At 41.2% G+C, this 18,587-nt stretch overlaps 1 protein-coding gene across 2 annotated transcripts in view; it reads left to right on the top strand.

Moving 5' to 3' along the window:
* The window catches only part of RNF38 (ring finger protein 38), a 219,225-nt gene that overhangs the window by 179,228 nt on the left and 21,410 nt on the right, over positions 1-18,587 (top strand). For both annotated transcript variants that reach the window (XM_050943104.1, XM_050943105.1), the window contains 5 exons: positions 5,197-5,367; positions 8,926-9,087; positions 12,560-12,666; positions 14,621-14,705; positions 17,610-17,731. In XM_050943104.1, the coding sequence (XP_050799061.1) occupies positions 5,197-5,367; positions 8,926-9,087; positions 12,560-12,666; positions 14,621-14,705; positions 17,610-17,731 (647 nt within the window). The remainder of the gene's footprint in view (positions 1-5,196; positions 5,368-8,925; positions 9,088-12,559; positions 12,667-14,620; positions 14,706-17,609; positions 17,732-18,587) is intronic.

Raw genomic sequence — 18,587 nt, forward strand, 5'->3', positions numbered from 1 at the left:
CTTTTATACAACACTGTTGCAACAACACGCATCTTCTGATACCCTGTTTGGTCACACTGTGCTTTCATGTACTATGATTTCAACTCCAGAGGCACTGCTCTGAAGTCATTTAAAGTAGAGCACCCACAGGGACACCACTTGAAGAAGAGAAAGTTACTCACCTTGTGCACTAACAGAGGTTCTTTGAGATGCGTGTCCGTGTGGGTGCTTCATTACCCACCCTCCTCCCCTCTGCTTTGGAATTCTGTCAAATACAGACTCTGCAGTAGAGAAGGACGGGGGGGTGGGGGTTGATCGCACAGCACCAGTTAACTGCCTGAAATGGCGCTAGACGAGGACTGTGTGTGTGCGGCCCAGTGGGGGCACTGCTACCTTAAATCTCCAGCTACGAGCAGAGGGGCGCAAGAACACCTAAAGTGGAGCACACACAGGGACACGCATCTCGAAGAACCTCCATTACTGCATCCGCATGGCAGAGTCGATGCATGGGTGGGGCATGCAGGGTCAGCCCTCTTCTCGCTCCTTCCCCGATTTCTGCCCAGCAGGATTGGTGGAGCCAGGCCCCAGCTCCTTACCCTGGGGAGGGGGGAGAGCCCTTCAGGGAGGCACTGACTGACAGGCTGGCTCTGCATCCTGGGCCTGCACCAGTCGCCCTGCCACTGTGGCAAGGAGCAGAGGGGCGCAAGAACACCTAAAGTGGAGCACACACAGGGACACGCATCTTGAAGAACCTCCATTACTGCATCCACATGGCAGAGTCGATGCATGGGTGGGGCATGCAGGGTCAGCCCTCTTCTCGCTCCCCACCTAGAGTGTGAGCCCACAGGTACCCCCTCCAGACCAGCCAACATACCCCTCCTAATACATACATGCACACCCCTCCAGCACTCTTCCCACTTTGTTTCAATAAATAGATTGGGATGCTTTGGGGCTAGTTTTTAAATACTTTGGGCTATTAATGCAGTATAAATCTGGCAACCCTGGTGCTAGCCCCTGAGACACCTGACTCCACAAAGTGCAGGACAGAGGCTGAGGGTTGGCTACTGCGGAGATTCGCTGCCCACTTCTCCCCTCCTCACACGGGCATGGGCTCAGCAAAACTGCCACAGAGCTTTCCGTGGGTGGGCAGGGCACAGAAGCAGAATGTAGGGCTCCCTGGTCATGCTGCAGAGCAGACAGCACTTGCACCTGCTCTCCGCAGTATCCACAGTGCCTCTCCCCTGCTCCTCTCTTGCACACAGCTGGCTCCTGCCCCCTTCCTCCCAGTACACAGCTGACACTAGCCCTCAGTTCCCCATATCTGTCCCCCACCTCCACTGTGGAGCTGGCTCTAGCCCTCGGTATTACAGTACAATACAATATTTTTGTATTAATGCATATCTGAAATTTCTGAAATAAACAGCTTTGAAAATCCAAAATTACCATTTTCTCATTGCTGGAAAACATTGGCCCTAGATATAAGCAACTGGAAAAGGTCTATTAGAATGGAAATGGCCAAACATCTTTACCTGTAGTGATCACTACACACTCCAGCTTTAATACATAGATATAATAAACACACAGAATGAAATAAAATAGGCTGAATTGACATGTTTTCTCAGTGTATTGTGAGGTAAGCAATAAAGATATTTTTCTCAATATTGAATAATAGTGATTGTGTGAATAAGATCAATATTCATAGGTTTTAAGGCCGGAAGGGACCATTATGATGATTTGTTACACAGGAGGTTAGACTAGGCTATAGAACTTTACCCAGTAATTCCTGCATCAAGGCTGTAACTTCTGCTTGAGCTATTGCAAGCTTTTAGAAAAGCTATCTAATATTTATTTAAAGACGTCGTCATTGAAGTCTGTTTTAATATGCTTCAGGAATCTCCACCAAACTGCTGTACCATAGTACTTAATGTTCTAGTATATAAATTAATCTTCAGTTAATTCAGAGAACCAATCCTCAGTTTATGGTACACAATAAAAATTCATTTGCACTACAATAACCTCTTACCACAAGATAAGGCTGTGGGCTGCCACTTAAAGTGCGTTGCAGTCGATGATGGTGAATGGTCAAGGACAGTTAATAGTGCATTTCAAGGGAAATCAAAATTCAGATCAAATTAATCTTATGTAAACATTGATTTTTGGAGGGTCGTGACCTCAGTGATGCCAACACGAAACTTAACAATGGTTAGGCTCCTAGAGTACAAAGACTACTGCCCATCATGCTGACCACTATTATCTCAAGTTCACTTGTACTTCCCGTCCCTATCCATCTGTTTCTTGTTTTATACATAGATTGTAAGCGACTTGGGGCAGGGACTTCAGTGTTTGTACAGCATCTAACACAGAGGGGTCCTGGTCATTGATGAGGCCTTCTGAGCACTATAGCAATACAAATAACGAGTGGTAGTACTAGAGTGAGGTTGATTACATCTCAGGTACTGGCATTTGCTCATAAGGGACATCTCTTCACCATCTGCAGAGTCAGTATTATCAGTATATACAGTGTGTTGGGTGTTGACATCACTCCTGGGCCTACAGAGGTGGAAGTGTGCTGGAGGCAACATACTGAGCCACTGGGAACTGATTCATGGCACCTTCTAGCAGCCCTCCTCCAATCAGTAAAGGCAGTGCTGATTGTTTTGCGCACATTTGTGTTGAGGCAGAACTGTCAGTCACACAGCACTTATTCACTGCTGTACTGAAAACCTGTTTTTCCCCATTCTTAGGTTCTCCTTCATGATCTTGCCTGCACAGAGCCATACTGCAGGAGTTGTGTGCCTCACCATGGCACCTTTTTAGAAAGTAGTTGGCAGTTCAGAGTGTATATGTGATCCTTTAGCCTTGTATTCTATTGTGCAGGGGTATGAATACTGCATCCCTTGCAAGCAGTCCCTCGGTTCCTCTCATTGCCATCTAGAGCATTCATAAAATGTAGTAAAAATTGTATGTAAAAGTAGAAGGGGGGGTTTTGGTAGTTTTAAAAACTTTATAGTTTTGATTTTATTGCAATTTTCTTTTTCTGACTATGGCCCCTATTAACATAACAGCAGAGCACCTCAAATCTTGAATGTATTTATCCTCACAATACCTCTGTGAAGTAGGGTAGTACGATCATCCCCATTGTACAGATGGGGAACTGAGGCACAGAGAAGCTAAATGCCATGCCCAAGGTCATGCAGGAAGTCTGCTTCCTGTACATTTCCGAAGTCCCAGACTAGTGCCCCGGTCCCTAACTACCAATCATCTTTCTCTGGGACAACACTTCTTCCAGCAGAAAGATTGGATTTTGTACCCAGCGCCCAGACTGCTTCACCTGACAACATGATGGGTTTCTAGGGCAAGGTTACTTTCTTCTGTTGGAGTGTGAAGAGTCCAGACCCTTTTCACTAGGAAGTGTTACACTCTTAAGTGTAATTGGTGTTGAAGAGACTTCCTCTTATTTGATGTCTTCGCAACAGTTATGGCTATTTCTGCATACGGTGTTTCTAAGAAAGGGATGGCTTTTTCCATTCCCTGGCGTAACAAGTTAAAGGATCTTACAATTATGATGCTTCCCATCTGGAAGCCTGCTGATCCCTGTGATGTGAATTTGGTTTCCACTAAAATTACCAAGAGTCTTTCTGAGTCCATAGGATCTTGCTCTTTGTACCCCTTTTCCCCTTGTCTTAGGACTGTCTGCTCAGCCAGGAGAGTCTTGGAGCTGGATTTTGATGGTAGTCCTACCCTGTATAATCTTCAGATCTGTCTCAAGGCCCGCATTTTTCCAGAGCCCCATAACCATGCTGAGGGAAGTGAAGTCACTTCCTGTGGATATCAAAATTTCTGTCCCTCCTTAGGAAGCCTAGCAGTCCGTGGCCTCTGGAAGGCTAAAGATCAGGCCATCTCAACTGAAGGACTGTCTTAGGTGCATAAAACTGTGCATGTGCTCCTGTTAGAAGCTGGCCTACATTTTGTATCTGACTTCCCAGGGCTCATTCACTAGGGAGTATGGATGCTTCAGTGGCAAGTATCCACAGTATGCCCTTAACAGAAACTTTATGGGATTCCTCTCCGAAATTCTTTCCACGCCTTCACAAATGAAGATTCTCTCAATCCTGTGTTCAGAGCAGATGCTTGTTTTGGGAGGGGGGACAGTGCTTTGATTGTCATTCAGTTTGCAGTGCTCCTTGGCCCACCTCCTTAGAACTATCTGAAAAATTCAGGGAAAAGGGAACACTTTGGACTATTTTTTTTTCCATTTTAAGATAAACTGTAGAGCTGGTTAAACTTTTTCAAGTTTTGAAATTTCCATTTTAAAAAAATTAAAATTTCCATGAAATGTTTTCCTTTCCTCAACCTGCTGCCCTTCTCCGGAGGACATACTACCTAGTGTCCTGTAGCGTGTCCTAGGCAGGCAATTTCAAAGGAGAGAAGAGGGACTACCTTCTGCAGAGCTTAGGGTGTGTTTCCTCCACAGAGCCATAATGACCTCTCCTGTGCTTCAGAAGTTAAGGGTTCTGGAGGTAGAGAAGAACTGAGCGATGCTTGGGGTTGGAATATTTATACCTAAACTTGTTACAGCTGTGTTGATCGCAGGATATTTGAGTGTAGTAATACTTTCTATGGGACCAACTTCTGTTGGTGAGAAAAACAAGCTTTCGAGCCTCCACAGAGCACTTCCTTGGGTGACCTGATAAGCTCTCTGTAAGTTTGAAAGTTTGTCTCTTTCACCAACAGAAGTTGGTCTAATAAAAAAAATTACCTCACCCATCTTGTCTGTCCAAGTAACTGCTTAAAATGGTTGTGTAACCATGTAGTTAGGCATGTGGTTCTGAGGTGGCAATACGTTATGGAAAATAGAAAGTACTGGGGTAAGTAACCCCTACCCCTTCTTGTATTTCAGTCAGAAGTCCTGCCTGATCCTGCCAGATGCGGAGCACCTTCAACTCCCCTTATCTTCATCTGAAGTGAAGGGTACTCAGCACCTTTCAGGTTTTGCCTGTGATATCCAAGCTCTGAAATAAATCTCAGTTCTTGACTGGAAGCACCTCTTTTACCACATTAGGGTTATATAAAAAATCAATGCATTCTGAGGCAAGTGGTACATTTCCTTTGAATGCCACTTCTAGTGAACAACAAAACTATTCTAAATTAAAGGAATATTGAGGTTAGAAGCAGAATTGTAAAATTGTAAATGTGGTCTCTTCTTTTCTTTTACAGATGCTTCAGGCATGCTCAGTCCAACACTTACCAGTACCATACGCAGCATTCCCACCCCTTATTTCTAGTGATCCATTTCTTTTGCATCCTCCTCACCTCTCTCCGCACCATCCTCCTCACCTGCCACCGCCAGGCCAGTTCGTTCCCTTCCAAACACAACAGTCACGGTCGGTATGTATCATATTTTACTAACTAACTTTCCTAGAATATTTGTGGTGGTCATTCAGCTGGCTTTATGGTAGGGGAAAGTGGGTGCACCTGACACTCAGTAACTCTTACAGGTTTTTGATGCAGAAGTCCATGGCCCATAAGAATCTGATACAAGAAATTACAATCACCTTAGTCTTATTAGTATTTTTCAGTCCACATACTCTTGTTCCTCTTGCTCCTGTCAGTAGAGCCTAAAGTAATGATCACCTTTTTCATATATTTCCTGCTTCTTCTGCAGTTGTGTTTTCTCTCCTGGGAGCAGAAGAGAAAGTCTAGTGGTTTTGGTGGAACAAAATCACAGATTGCTTCCTAGAAAGAAATAGAATGTGAGGAGTAAATTGCCCTTTCTCCTCGCCTCCATCCAGTTACATCAGACAGATATTTTTTAAATTGCAAATTTTGACTGACAAAGGAAAAAAGCATAGTGCCTTGTGTCCTGGAAAATGCATTCCAGAGAACCTAGATATTTTTTGGAGAAGGTTATGGGGCCCTTCCACTCAGGGAAAGCTTAGTGGAGGGGGTAACAGCTCCATGATAGGAATCCATACAGAAGTGGAGCTTAGGTGACCTTACTTTACATATTTCATCTAACAAAAAGTGAGACTTCATAATCCCCATTTACTATCTCTTCGGAGATGGCGGACAGTCATCTGTATCCTCCTAAATGTTTGTTTGGCTGGCACTTGAGAAGATGCCAGTAGCTGATTAATACATACATACAAAAGAGCAGTTTCAATATGATTAAGTGCTCAGGCCTATGCATGCACCTTACGGCTGAACCCCTGAGTCAGGTGTGGTTTTACACTAAGATCAGGTGACTCCAGCATGGTGGGGGTTGACACCTCCTGTGCCAGGCCCTTAGGGTTACAATGATGAGTGCTGTAGAAATATCTACAGTTTAAAATTTTGTTCAGTAGAACAGGGGACAGAAATTCCCATTCCCTTTGTTTCTACCCAGTGGTTTCCTCTGCTGTGTTTTGTGAAGTGGGTGGCGCTATTTACCTGCAACCAGGAAGTAAAGGGGCAGTTATTGAGACAGTAGGGGGTTAAGGATTTTAAAAATTTTGACACCAAGATTAATCTGATCCTTGGGCTGACCTTTCTTAATAATAGACGTAATATATAATATAGCAGTGCTTAAGATTAGCATATCTAGTCTCACCTGCTGTTATATGCTATTTATGAATTCCTCTTAAAATTGTTTTGAGCTGGAACTTATGCTGCTGCATCTCTGCCCAGAAATAATTTAAAACAGAACTGAAAATCTGTTGAATTTAGTACCAGAGTGTTTGTGGGGGGATGGATAAAGTGAGGGGTGCTTCCTACTCTCTACTGTTTCACTTACGGTCCTTTACTTTGCTGTTGGTGCCAGAGAGAGATCCACCTAAGCAGATTTATTGCCCTTTTATAGACAAATGATTGAGTGGCTTCTGAAGTTAAATGCAGCGAAGTATCATTGCAGAGCTGATATTAGTGTTTTTCTAATGAAATAGTGTCACAAACAAAGCTCACTATTGTGAGGATTATTGACTCTTGTGATAGAACTTATACAGTCATTGGGTGTAATGACCTGGGCACCCCAAGGGAGGATTGTGGTGCCCAAGTGCAAGAGGGGAACGGAAGCTTCTTATTTAACAGGTGATCTCTCTGCCACTAGGTAAAGAGAGTGTTTGTTTTTAAAACGCCTGTGTAAAAGCGATACACGATTGACATGGCTATGAAAGCAACCAAGACAAGGCAGAAGCTCAGTACAGTGTATCCATACCCTGCGTTTTAGTGGCATGGGGAGCAGGCTTCGGTGGAGGAGGGTGGAGGGAGAATAACAGTTCTAACTTCACGTGCAAACAATGAGCATTCCCATAGGAAACATTTTTAACGTGCTCAGGCTTGTAGCGGAAGCTGAAGGCACCTGGAAATATGTAGATAATGGATTCTATAAGGAAATAGTAGAGAACTGGAACCATTTTTGAGATAATCTGTGGATTAGGCACTTCTTTGTATTAAAGGAGTAGGCAGTTAAGATACCGCCCACCAATATGTAGTCTACTGATTCAGAGGATCAGTATTAAAGTACTCCTGGATTCCAGTAGTGATTTTACTTAAGATCTGTTTATTTTAGATACTTATCTGGCCCCCATAGCGCCTCCCATTCTTCAGTATATTCATTGTCACAGGCTCCCCATGAGGTAGGGGGAAGTGCAGTTATTCCCATTTTATAGCTAGGGAGCCAAAGCACATGGACACAAAGTGACTTTCTCCCAGGTCACATAAGGTCTCTGTTGGAGTAAAGAGTTGACCATGGTTCTCGTGAGTCCCAAACTCGCATCCTGACCATCTACCCACTCTTAAGTCCTCTTACTGTCCTGGAATATTTTATTGAAGAACTTGCACTGACTGAAATGTTTGTGTATTTCTGTGTACCCTTGTGATTTTCTGTGTACCCTCGTGATCATCTATGGTTGCTGATTTCAAGGGGTTATTTTTACTATAGACTAGGGGTTCCCACCTATTTATCATTGTGGGCTACATATGCAGCTCTCCGTGTTGTATGCCGCATCCACCCAATATATATACTACTTGTATGGCCCTGAGGATGTCACATGGGCCGCAGCTGTGTGCTGATTGTGCCGCAGTTGAGAACCATTGATATAGACTGTAGCCAGAAGGACAAAAGAACTTTGAGCCTCTTGCTAAAAGTCTTTCATTTGACGTTTCACAGCTAGTTTCATGAGGAGAGCAGGCTGCTGCTTACGTTCTTAGGGAATTACAGTAACTTCCATGTTTAATTTCCAGTTTGCAAATGTCCTGGCCTCTGAGTGTGCCTAGCTGGAAAATGTTGCTATATACTAGATAAGGGGTTCCCAAACTGTGGGCACGAGAGACATATCAGAGAAGGCGGTACATGGGAGAAATTGCGTAATGGCGGGTTTTATTAATTTTATTTTTTTGCATTTTCATAATAGGCTACTCAGATAAAGCTTAAAACTCTTGGAATTTGTTATATAAAATATGGTAGTTAATTGACTTCAAGATGTATGTACGAGAACACAGATACAGAGATGGTAACAGACTCCTCACCTCCAGTCACCGTACATTTGCCCAGCAACTGTCCATCTAACTGAGCTCAGAACTTAGTTTTTTTTCAGTTGTATACATTGTACTATATCTGTACGTAACAGTGAGATAAGGACAGATGATTAAAGACAGGGAGCGTTAAGAAGAATGCACAAAGTATCAGTGATGAGAAGGGTAGAGGCACATGGGCGTTTGGTAGATCTGAAAGGTGGTACATCATAAGAAAAGTTTGGGAACCTCGGTACTAGATCCTTATTTAACCCCTTGGGGGATAGAGAAATGGTTGTTCTTCCACTAGCATTGATGACAGAAGCCATGGATCCAATCAGTTATATTTCTTCTGTAAAAAGATGACAGCAACAAGGGAACACAAAGCTGTAAGTTTGTCTCATCTGTGGGGAAAAATTAACTATCCTAAATACAGCAAACGCTATTTCTTCCTAGCCACTTCAAAGGATAGAGAACGAAGTAGAACTTCTTGGAGAACACCTTCCGGTAGGAGGTTTTACCTACCCTCCCTCAGCTCATCCACCAACATTGACTCCCTCAGCCCCTCTCCAGTTCTTAACGCACGACCCTTTACACCAGGAGGTGTCCTTTGGAGTAGTAAGTATTGCTTTCAGCATTTCCCTCTTCCTCGTGCTGTGCTTTTCAATTCATCAGTACCCTCGCATGGGTTACTATTGTACATCACAACTGTTTTATTAAAAAAATAAAACCAAAAAACAGATTACTGAATAAAATTTTTTTTGAGACTGTCACTGCATAATGAAATTTGTTTAATCTCTATGTCTGAACAAGTCAAAGGTAATTTATTAGTGACATCATTAAATGGTTTCTGATAAACATTACCTGTAGAGAGCCTGTCATTCCAGTTGCTTAGAAAACGTTTTCTGTTCCAGCACAATCTGCTGCTTCTACAACAGAAACTATACAACCATAGTGTTGAAATGCTGCACTTGTTTTGTAATGAATTTCTATGACACTTAGAGTATGTCTGCACTGCAGCTGGGAGTGTGCTTCACAGCTCAGAGAGACAGACACATGCTAACATGCTTAAAACAGCAGTGCAGTTGGAGTAGTCTGGGCAACAGCTCAAGCTTGCTTCCCAAATACGTACCCAGGTGCTCCAGATGGATATGTACCTGAGCTGTTGCGTATGCTGCCGTGGTTACACTGCTATTTTTAGCATGTTAGCTCAAGTAGAACTATCATGTGTCTATCTGCCTGAGCTGGGAAGCGCACTCTGAGTTGCAGTGAAGACATGCCCTGATTAGTTCAGTTGGGTATGGACATGTTCTACAGTAGGGTGCACAAAAAAACATTTTTCAAAGTAAATCATGTTGCTAGTTCATTACTTCCCATTTTATCCTCTTGAATTGCTGCTGTCAGTCACCTTATGCTTGTTTCTTTAGTTTTCTGGTTGTGAGGTAAAATTTGAAATTTGTTAAAGATTTTTTTTTTCCTGCTAAGAAGTTTCACACTTACAATGCTTACCTGTACTGAAAAAGGCAAGTCCATGGCCTCGCTAATATCTTTATTCTGAGACCAAGTCAAACATAAATTGATAAGCAAATAGTCCATGCTACATTCACAACCACTCCCATCTTTTAATATGTCAAACATCCAGTAGTTAAGAATGCTGAAATGCTTTGGCCAAGTTATACTCCTCTGTCAGGGTTTAAAGTCTGAAGTCAATTGGAGTTGTGTTCTTAAGTCACATAAATGCTTTTGAAAACCCTGCTCTTGGATGCCTAAAATGGGCTTAGTAGCCTAATTTTGAAAGTGTGAACTTTTTATACACAAGGGCCAAAATCACTTTGTTAATGTATTGAAAGTGTAAATAATTTTTCACTGTTAGCACTGAGCAGTTTTGTTTTGAAATAACATTTTAATAAAAACACAATTTTAACGTCCTGATCCTGCAACCACATCTGCACATATTTCACATAAGTCGTTTCATTGAAGTCAAAGGACTATTTGTTAAAGTTACATATTTTTGTAAGTTTGCGGCATCAGGGCCTTCGTTTTCAGTGTCTATTTACCTGTAGTGCCTTGATTTAATTTGCTCCACCCTGTTGCCCATCCTACTTCATTTGTGTGTGTTGGGGGGAAATAGGGTTTTCTCAAGTACAAAGTTCAGCTTTTAAAAGTTGAGTAGGAGGGATGGGAACAGGGTGAGTGTTTCCGGTTTAGCAAATTATAGAAGTATCAGTTCTCCATGAGACTTTAGATTTGTTGATTTGTACTATTTTGGGACAGGGAAGAGTAATCTTTGAAGCTTTGTGAAAAATGATAAATGACTCCTAAACGTTAAAATATATCCAGGATTTTTCATCCTGATTTATTGAAAAGTTAGTTTGATGCTGCTTATGTGAAATAGAAAAGAGAATGAAGTATTAAAAAGTAATTAGTCAGTGGTGAGTGGCTCCATTTCTGTTTTTCTTGTATGCATAACTTAGAAATAAGAATAAATAAAGACACACACAACCCATTTTGATAGTGTTGGTACCTGTACTTGGTACTAGGGAGTAAAATTAAAGCTTATTGTCTTGGAGTAGAAGTTTTTTTGAGGTGAAGTGTTTGTGGGAAAGAATGAGAGAGTGCTATTATGTGTCAGTGTGTCAATTTATTGTCATAAATTCTGGGTTTTATATATGCATATATATTTATATAATTTGTTTGAAATAATTTCTCAGTTAAAAAAAGGAGGATCAGGTATTTTAGGGGCCTTCTACTAATTGTAGTTCATTTGCATGGATGGCACAAACATGAAGGATGACTGACAAGGTGCCACCAAAATCCTTTAGTGATCTTTCCTTTCAATGAATGAATTATTTGATACTCTTTTAAATGTCACTTCAAAATAGGTGGCAAATTTTTAACGTTTGCTCCATTTTCATAGCAGAGTAAGAAATGTTAGCACAAGGATATCGAGGACTAGCTTACTCCCATTCGGGAATAAACTGTATTGTAAGTAGTGGTCTACTAAATTCACGGCCGTGAAAAACACGTCACCACTGACTGTGAAATCTGATCTCCCTGTGAAATCTGGCTATTGTAGGGGAAGGGCAGGGCTCCAGCTGCTAATCCTGGCCTGGCTGGGGAGGGACAGGACTTCCTCTTCCCCTGCAGAGGCTGGTTTAAGAGTTGGGTCAGACTCTCCTTTGGGAAACTGCTTTCAGGAAACTGCAGCTACTGGCTGGAACAGCCCCTGACCCAGGCAGGAGGCCACAGATCCAGCTGTCAGCCCCTGACCTGGGCAGGAGGCCACAGATCCAGCTGTCATTCCCCTTGTGGAGAGGCTGCAGCTCCAGCTGTCAGTCCCCAACTGGTAACCTGTCCCTCACTTCTGCGCTGCTGCTGGCAGTGGCACTGGCTTTAGAGCTTGGCACCCAGCAGGCTGCCCGCTATGAAGGCAGTGCCACCCCCCAGCAGCAGCGCAGAAGTAGAGTTGAGAATCCCACGACCCCCCTGCAGTAGCACTGCAACTGCCCACCCCACCTTCTTTTGGGTAGGGACGCCCATGGTTATGACACTGAAGTTGACTATTTTTAAAATGCTATGACTGAAATTTATCGAAATGGACTGAATTTGATTGCGCCCTAACTGTACAGACCCTCTACACTAGTATAGCTGTGTACATACTAAGGCTTTTGCCAGGGTAACCATATCAGTAGGTCATAAGATCACAACTCTAACCAAGTTTCAGAGGGCTAGCCATGTTAGTCTGTATCAGCAAAAACAGCGAGGAGTCCTTGTGGCATCTTAGAGACTAATCAAAATAGTTATACTAGTAGTAACCCGGTTTTTAGACCAGGCCTTAGAAGGATTTTAAGGACTACCGTATTTTGCATGGGTTTCCTGTGTATGTTGTATATCTCAGCCATTTCACACAGAATGCTGGAAGCTGCATAATTTGGAATCCTTGATTTAACAAAATTGTGTTTGAATAAACATTTTAATTTTATTTGTTAATGCATTTTAAAAATCAGTTCTAATAGTCCAAATATCAGTTAATTTAAATATACTAGTAAACTGTACAAGAAAATACTGAAGCTTTTCTTCCTCCTCACAGCCTTATCCACCATTTATGCCTCGAAGACTCACAGGGCGCAGTAGATACCGATCCCAGCAGCCAATACCACCACCCCCTTATCATCCCAGCCTGTTACCATATGTGCTGTAAGTTTTGTGCAGCTTTTTGTAGCTTGTTAAATAATGTTTTTAATGAACTTTCATTTTTAAATGATCCATTTAACATAGGCCTCATCCTGTCCTCAGCCCAACACTGTTAATCCTGTTCCCTTTCAGGCATAGCACGTAGCAACATCTGTCATTAGTTTGCCTCAGCATTCGCATGGGAAGGGGCTTTTTTCAGCTGCCTTTCTTACATGTTTACCTTTCATATCCAAATTGCCCACATTTGGGCTTTACCCATAAGCAAAAACAGTTGAGCCACTTTCAAGGATGAACAGAGTCAAACACTTGCTATTATTATTATTATTATTCTTTTAAGTGTTTGCTTCCTGTTGTGAACAGCGCTAGCGCTTCAACAAGCAAATGGTAGAAATGTGAAATTGGGCAGGGACATAGTGGGCCTCTTCCTGATCCTGTGGAAGGCTGTTTAGTCCACGTGTAGCAGTATATAAAATATACTTGCATGCTAGGCTTTGTACTTATTTTTTGTTATGTGGGTACAGGTTACGTTCTGATATGTCCTTACAATGGGAGAAAAACTGAAGTGTTTATACTCGGTTCAAATCCAACAGTCTTTATTCAGGGATAAGTTGCTTTACTTAGTTTGAAACAGTTTTATTGAAAAATAAAGGAATACTATGTGCTGTTACTTTTCTTATTGACTGAACTGTGAATCTGTTGTAGATGCTGAATTTCTGTCCTGCTTCCAATCAGCCATTTCTTTGAGAGTGAGGAAGAAACAAAATTCAGGGATTATAATGGGCTTAGAAAACTGAGTAGGGCCCCTTTCTGCTGAATGAAAAGATTCCACATGCTTTGTTTGTTCTGTGGATGCTGCATCTATCTTTGAGCTGAACATAAAATGCTTGGAAAGAGAAGATGAATATTTGTATTCCTCCCTGTATCTGAAAGACAGCACTGAAAAAGAGCTCATGGAGTTTCAAGTCTTTTGTTGGATTCCCAAACCTCCAGTTTCTTTCACTGTGTGCACTCTGCAGTTTCAGACTCTGCTAAATTACATTTAAATAAACGATCCAGTGAACTTGCCAAGCTTTAGATCACACGTTCTTGTCAGAACTTCCCCATATGCCCTGCCCTTACTTAGCAAAGTTGAGAGAGTTTTGTAGTATGAGTCCAGTGAGACCAAATTTACAGTGCTCTAGAAATCTTAACTTGTGAATTTTCCTACTCTGCTGTAAATTTTTAACTATGATGATGAATTTTCTTAATTTTTGGCATATATATTGCTTGTTTTTAATGAAAGAAAAAATTAAGAACAGAAAAATTAGCACCCCATGCTTGATCTCATTTCCCAGATGTAGAAACACCTCTGTTTTCTCCCTGGGCTAAGTTCCTGTAATATACACACGTATATGAGAAAGTGCAGTGGGATCTACTCAAAATGTTCAATTGGACCAACTTGCGCACTTAATTACATGTATTTGTGTGTTGGAGAACTTAGCCTTTTTGCATTGCAGAGCCACATCAAGTTGGGGTTACTTGCCTTTGGTAATTTTTTTGTTCAATCTGTTCGGCTTTTAAAATAGAAGCCAGAAGTTCTGTTCTGAATTTTAGTTATCATTGCAATGATGCTAGTTTCTATGGGAACATTGACTTGTAGGTATCTGAGACATAATCTCATAAATAGCAATTGAAAATATTCTACTGTATGTCTCATGTGCCATGTCTTGGAGTTAACTTTCCTGTGAGTACCTTAACTGTTGAATTGCCTGGATTCTGAATTTTAATCTTTTACTTTAATGCATTAATTTAGCATTTCCATTTAATTTCTAAAGCATATTCATTTTAATAAGTGAACAAAATTGCAGGTGGAGAACATTGGGCATAACTTTGCTGAAAGTAAGCAAAAGCGTATTGTTTTGGCTAACTGTTTAATTTTATGAATAGTAAATCCTATCCCTGATTGTTCTTCCTGCAGATCAATGCTTCCGGTGCCACCTGCAGTTGGACCAGCTTTCAGCTTTGAGTTGGATGTGGAAGATGGAGAGGTGGAAAACTATGAGGTTGGTTTATGAAGTGCAGATATGTTTGGGAGACAGTAGTTAACTTAAATGATGAATTTATACTGACTACCATCTTCCCCTAAATCCTTTTTTGGCCTTCTAAATAAATGTAATGTCTGTATGTCTGAAAATAGAATCTAGAAACAATATGTTATGCCTGTTGTATTGGATGTTAAAAACTAATAAAAACTCTTTTATTTTGTTCCTATTTCTTTTCAGAACCCTCCCAGACTACTAATCAATTGCTCCATTTTTCATTCTAGATTTCACTTTTTTCTTGCATTTTAATTGATTTTCAAATATTTTACAGAAGTAAGTTTTGTGCAAATAATGTCATGCAGTGCATTTTACATGACTTGCTAATTGATGTTAGCTTTACGCACTAATGCTACTATTATAAGATGAATTCAGCTGAATGTGAAACATAATGCTTGCAAAATTCCATCATGCACTTCGTTGCCTTAATGTTAAGGGTACTGTCATTAGTAACAAGAATTGGAAAAAACACATACCAAGAAAGTTACAGGTTAAAAATCCTAACCTTTGAAATATGGAAATAAGGTATAAAAGTTGTGAACTGGAAGAGTATATAAATATGCAAATACCATTTCAGTTGATGCATTCTCCAATACAAATATTGGTGTGAAAATAAAGCAGTAAACCATCATAGGGTGTGCACTTAGATGGCTTATTGGTTCAGGATGTGCATTGGTAACAACCTAATGTACAACTTGAAGTAGCTTATTGCTATTAGAGTACAGCTTTGTTCTTTTTAAAACCATTCTTCTATCTCAGTCCTGGCACTTGGGTTATATAGTTCCTCCCAGCTAGCAGATGGACAGTGATATGTATTAAGCTTTTCTTTTCTCTTTCCTCTCCTTCCTCCCACTTCTCCCTTTTTCTGTTCCCCAGGAACCTCGCTGCCTTATTAGTAACAGATAGTGGCAAGACAGTTGCTTTAAGTTTTCAGTTACTGACTGAAACAATCAAACTGCAACTCTAGTGAGGGTTTTTGTTTGCTGCTGTTTGTTTTTTTTCCAACAGAAAAAGGGCAGCTGTACTGAGAGGGAGAAATGAAAGGGCAGTTAAAAGTTGTTTTCATAGATTCACAGACTTAAGTTCAGAAGAAACCATTATGGTCTAGTCTGACCTCCTGCACAGTGCAGGCCACAGAATCTCACCCACCCACTCCTGGAACAAACCCCTGACCTATGTCTGAGTTATTAAAGTTCTCAAATCATAGTTTAAAGACCTCAAGGTGCAGAGAATCCTCCAGCAAGTGACCCGTGCCCCATGCTGCAGAGGAAGGCGAAAAAACTCTAGGGCCTCTGCCAGTCTGCCCTGAAGGAAAATTCCTTTCCCGACCCCAAATACGGCGATCAGTTATACCCTGAGCATGTGGGCAAGACTCACCAGCCAGCACCCAGGATAGAATTCTCTGTAGTAACTCAGATCCCACCCCATCTAACATCCCATCACAGACCACTGGGCATATTTACCTGCTAATTGTCACAGATGGGATAGCCTAATTTTGGCAATTAATTCATCATACCATCCCCTCCATAAACTTATCAAACTTAGTCTTGAAGTCAGCTATGTCTTTTACTCCCACTACACCCCTTGGAAGGCTGTTCCAGAACTTTATTCCTCTAATGATTAGAAACCTTCATCTAATTTCAAGTCTAAACTTCCTAGTGTCCAGTTTATACCCATTTGTTCTTGTGTCCACATTGGTACTAAGCTTAAAAAATTCCTCTCCCTCCCTGATATTTATCCCTCTGATATATTTATAAAGAGCAAGCATATCCCCCCTCAACCTTCTTTTGGTTAGGCTAAACAAGCCAAGCTCTTTCAGTCTCCTTTCGTAAGATAGGTTTTCTATTCCTCGGATCATCCTAGTAGCCCGTCTCTGTACCTGTTCCAGTTTGAATTCATCCTTCTTAAACATGGGAGACCAGAACTGCACAATTATTCCAGATGAGGTCTCACCAGTGCCTTGTATAACGGTACTAACACCTCCTTTTCCCTTCCTCTCCTTTCCCTTGATTTATCGCCTCGGTTCTGCGTCCTTGCAGTGGTGCAGTATTTCTAGTGTGATGTGTGCAAGCTCCTCTGAAGCCGTTGCCCTGCCAGTTAAGACAGTAGGCTGGGTTCAGGAGATCCAGATTCAGCTTTGACTTCTGCCACATATTCCCTTTGTGCATTTGAGCAACTCACCTAATTTCTCTGTGCCTCAGTTACCCTGTTTCTGAAGCTGTTTGCTGCTTCCTCAGCTCACAAGGGTATTGAGGATAAATTATTTACATGGGAGAAGTGAAGTGTTTTGATATCGTGCTTCATATCGAAGCCTGTACACGAATAAAAATATTCTACTGAAAGAGTCTGCCCAGTCCAGTGTGACTTCGTCATTCCTTGGGAGCTCTCAGCACATAATCTCCATAGCTGAACTCAGCTAGGCAAGAAGTAGGAGCCAGAGTTGGTGTCCCTTTAAACTATAGCTCAACCAGGCAGCAATATGCAGTCAGGTTAGGCAGTTGTTTCCTCTGATTATTCATACTATTATTTCAGCTTTTTTCTATCTAAAAGAAAATATGTATCATGCTGTGAATGCAGCTGCAGGACAGATTAAGAACTGGGTCATGAAGATTTAGATAACCTGAACAAAGCTCTCTTATGCAGTTCAAAAAGTACTTACCTGGGATCAAACTCTGAAAGGAATGTTTTCCAAGAGCCTGTAATTGTGAGGGAAGGGGCGATCAAGATTCTCAGTCCCTCTTGCTAGCACTATATTGTGGAATAGTGATAACATTTTATGTCAAAAAAATAAATACATTGCAGTTGTAGGGGAGCCAGAGCTCCTGTGAACAATGAGATTTTAAAAAGCACAAACTCCGCTTTCTGCAGGCGCTGCTGAATTTGGCAGAACGATTGGGAGAAGCCAAACCACGAGGACTGACAAAAGCAGACATTGAACAGCTTCCATCTTACAGGTTCAATCCAAACAACCACCAGTCAGAACAGACTTTGTAAGTGTATTGCTTTTGGCTCTCAGTTTAAGTTGCTTTCTAGGTCATTTTGATCGTTCTAGGTTGGAGGAGTCCATAGCAGCCAGTATTGTAACACAAGTGTTCAAAATGCACATCAAATGGTATGTGCCTTTTTAAATTTTCCAGCCCAGATAATAATTACCTTGACTTTGAAAGCTCATACATTCCTACTTGAAATATGGAGTGTTTTAAGGTTTAACATGATGAGTAGGTACACTTGGAACATGTTTTAAAAGTTGCCCAGTTATTTATTCAGTTTGCTACATTAAAGGGACATTGTCAACTTGAAATTTACCCTATATCAAAAGTGGTTTCAGGCACTGTTCCTACCTCTGAAAGCCCTTGCCAGTTTTTCTGGTTTACACATTTTCCTATTTAATCTGTTTATCTGTTCTATTTGGAAAACCACATAAACAAAAGGAGAAAATGGTTATACATGGGAGGCAGTGAAAGTGACCATACACAAAGTGCTGTCAAATATATAAAGTAAACAAACTGGAAGGAAAAAAAAAAGGCCTTTTTTCAGTCTTCTAGTTACAACAGTCTTAGGTATTACTTGTAACAAGAAGTAGGGAATAGATTTTCAGGTGGAAATGTGATTGTTTTTTGCTTAAAGTTGATGTTTCAACCATGATGAATCTGTTTTAAGAAAACACATGACTGAACAGAAATATAAATTAAAGGGGGAATTTCTAAAAAGAAGTAATCTGATCCAAAGTTCACACTTTTTTGAGGCGGGGAAGTGGCAACTCATGATTAGCCTTTTTATATATATTCATATTAAAAAAAACCAAAAACCTAATATTAAAACTGAATGAAAAGTACTTGAGGGGTT

The sequence above is a fragment of the Gopherus flavomarginatus genome, chromosome 3, assembly GCF_025201925.1.
Source record: "Gopherus flavomarginatus isolate rGopFla2 chromosome 3, rGopFla2.mat.asm, whole genome shotgun sequence".
Taxonomy (NCBI): Eukaryota; Metazoa; Chordata; order Testudines; family Testudinidae; genus Gopherus; species Gopherus flavomarginatus.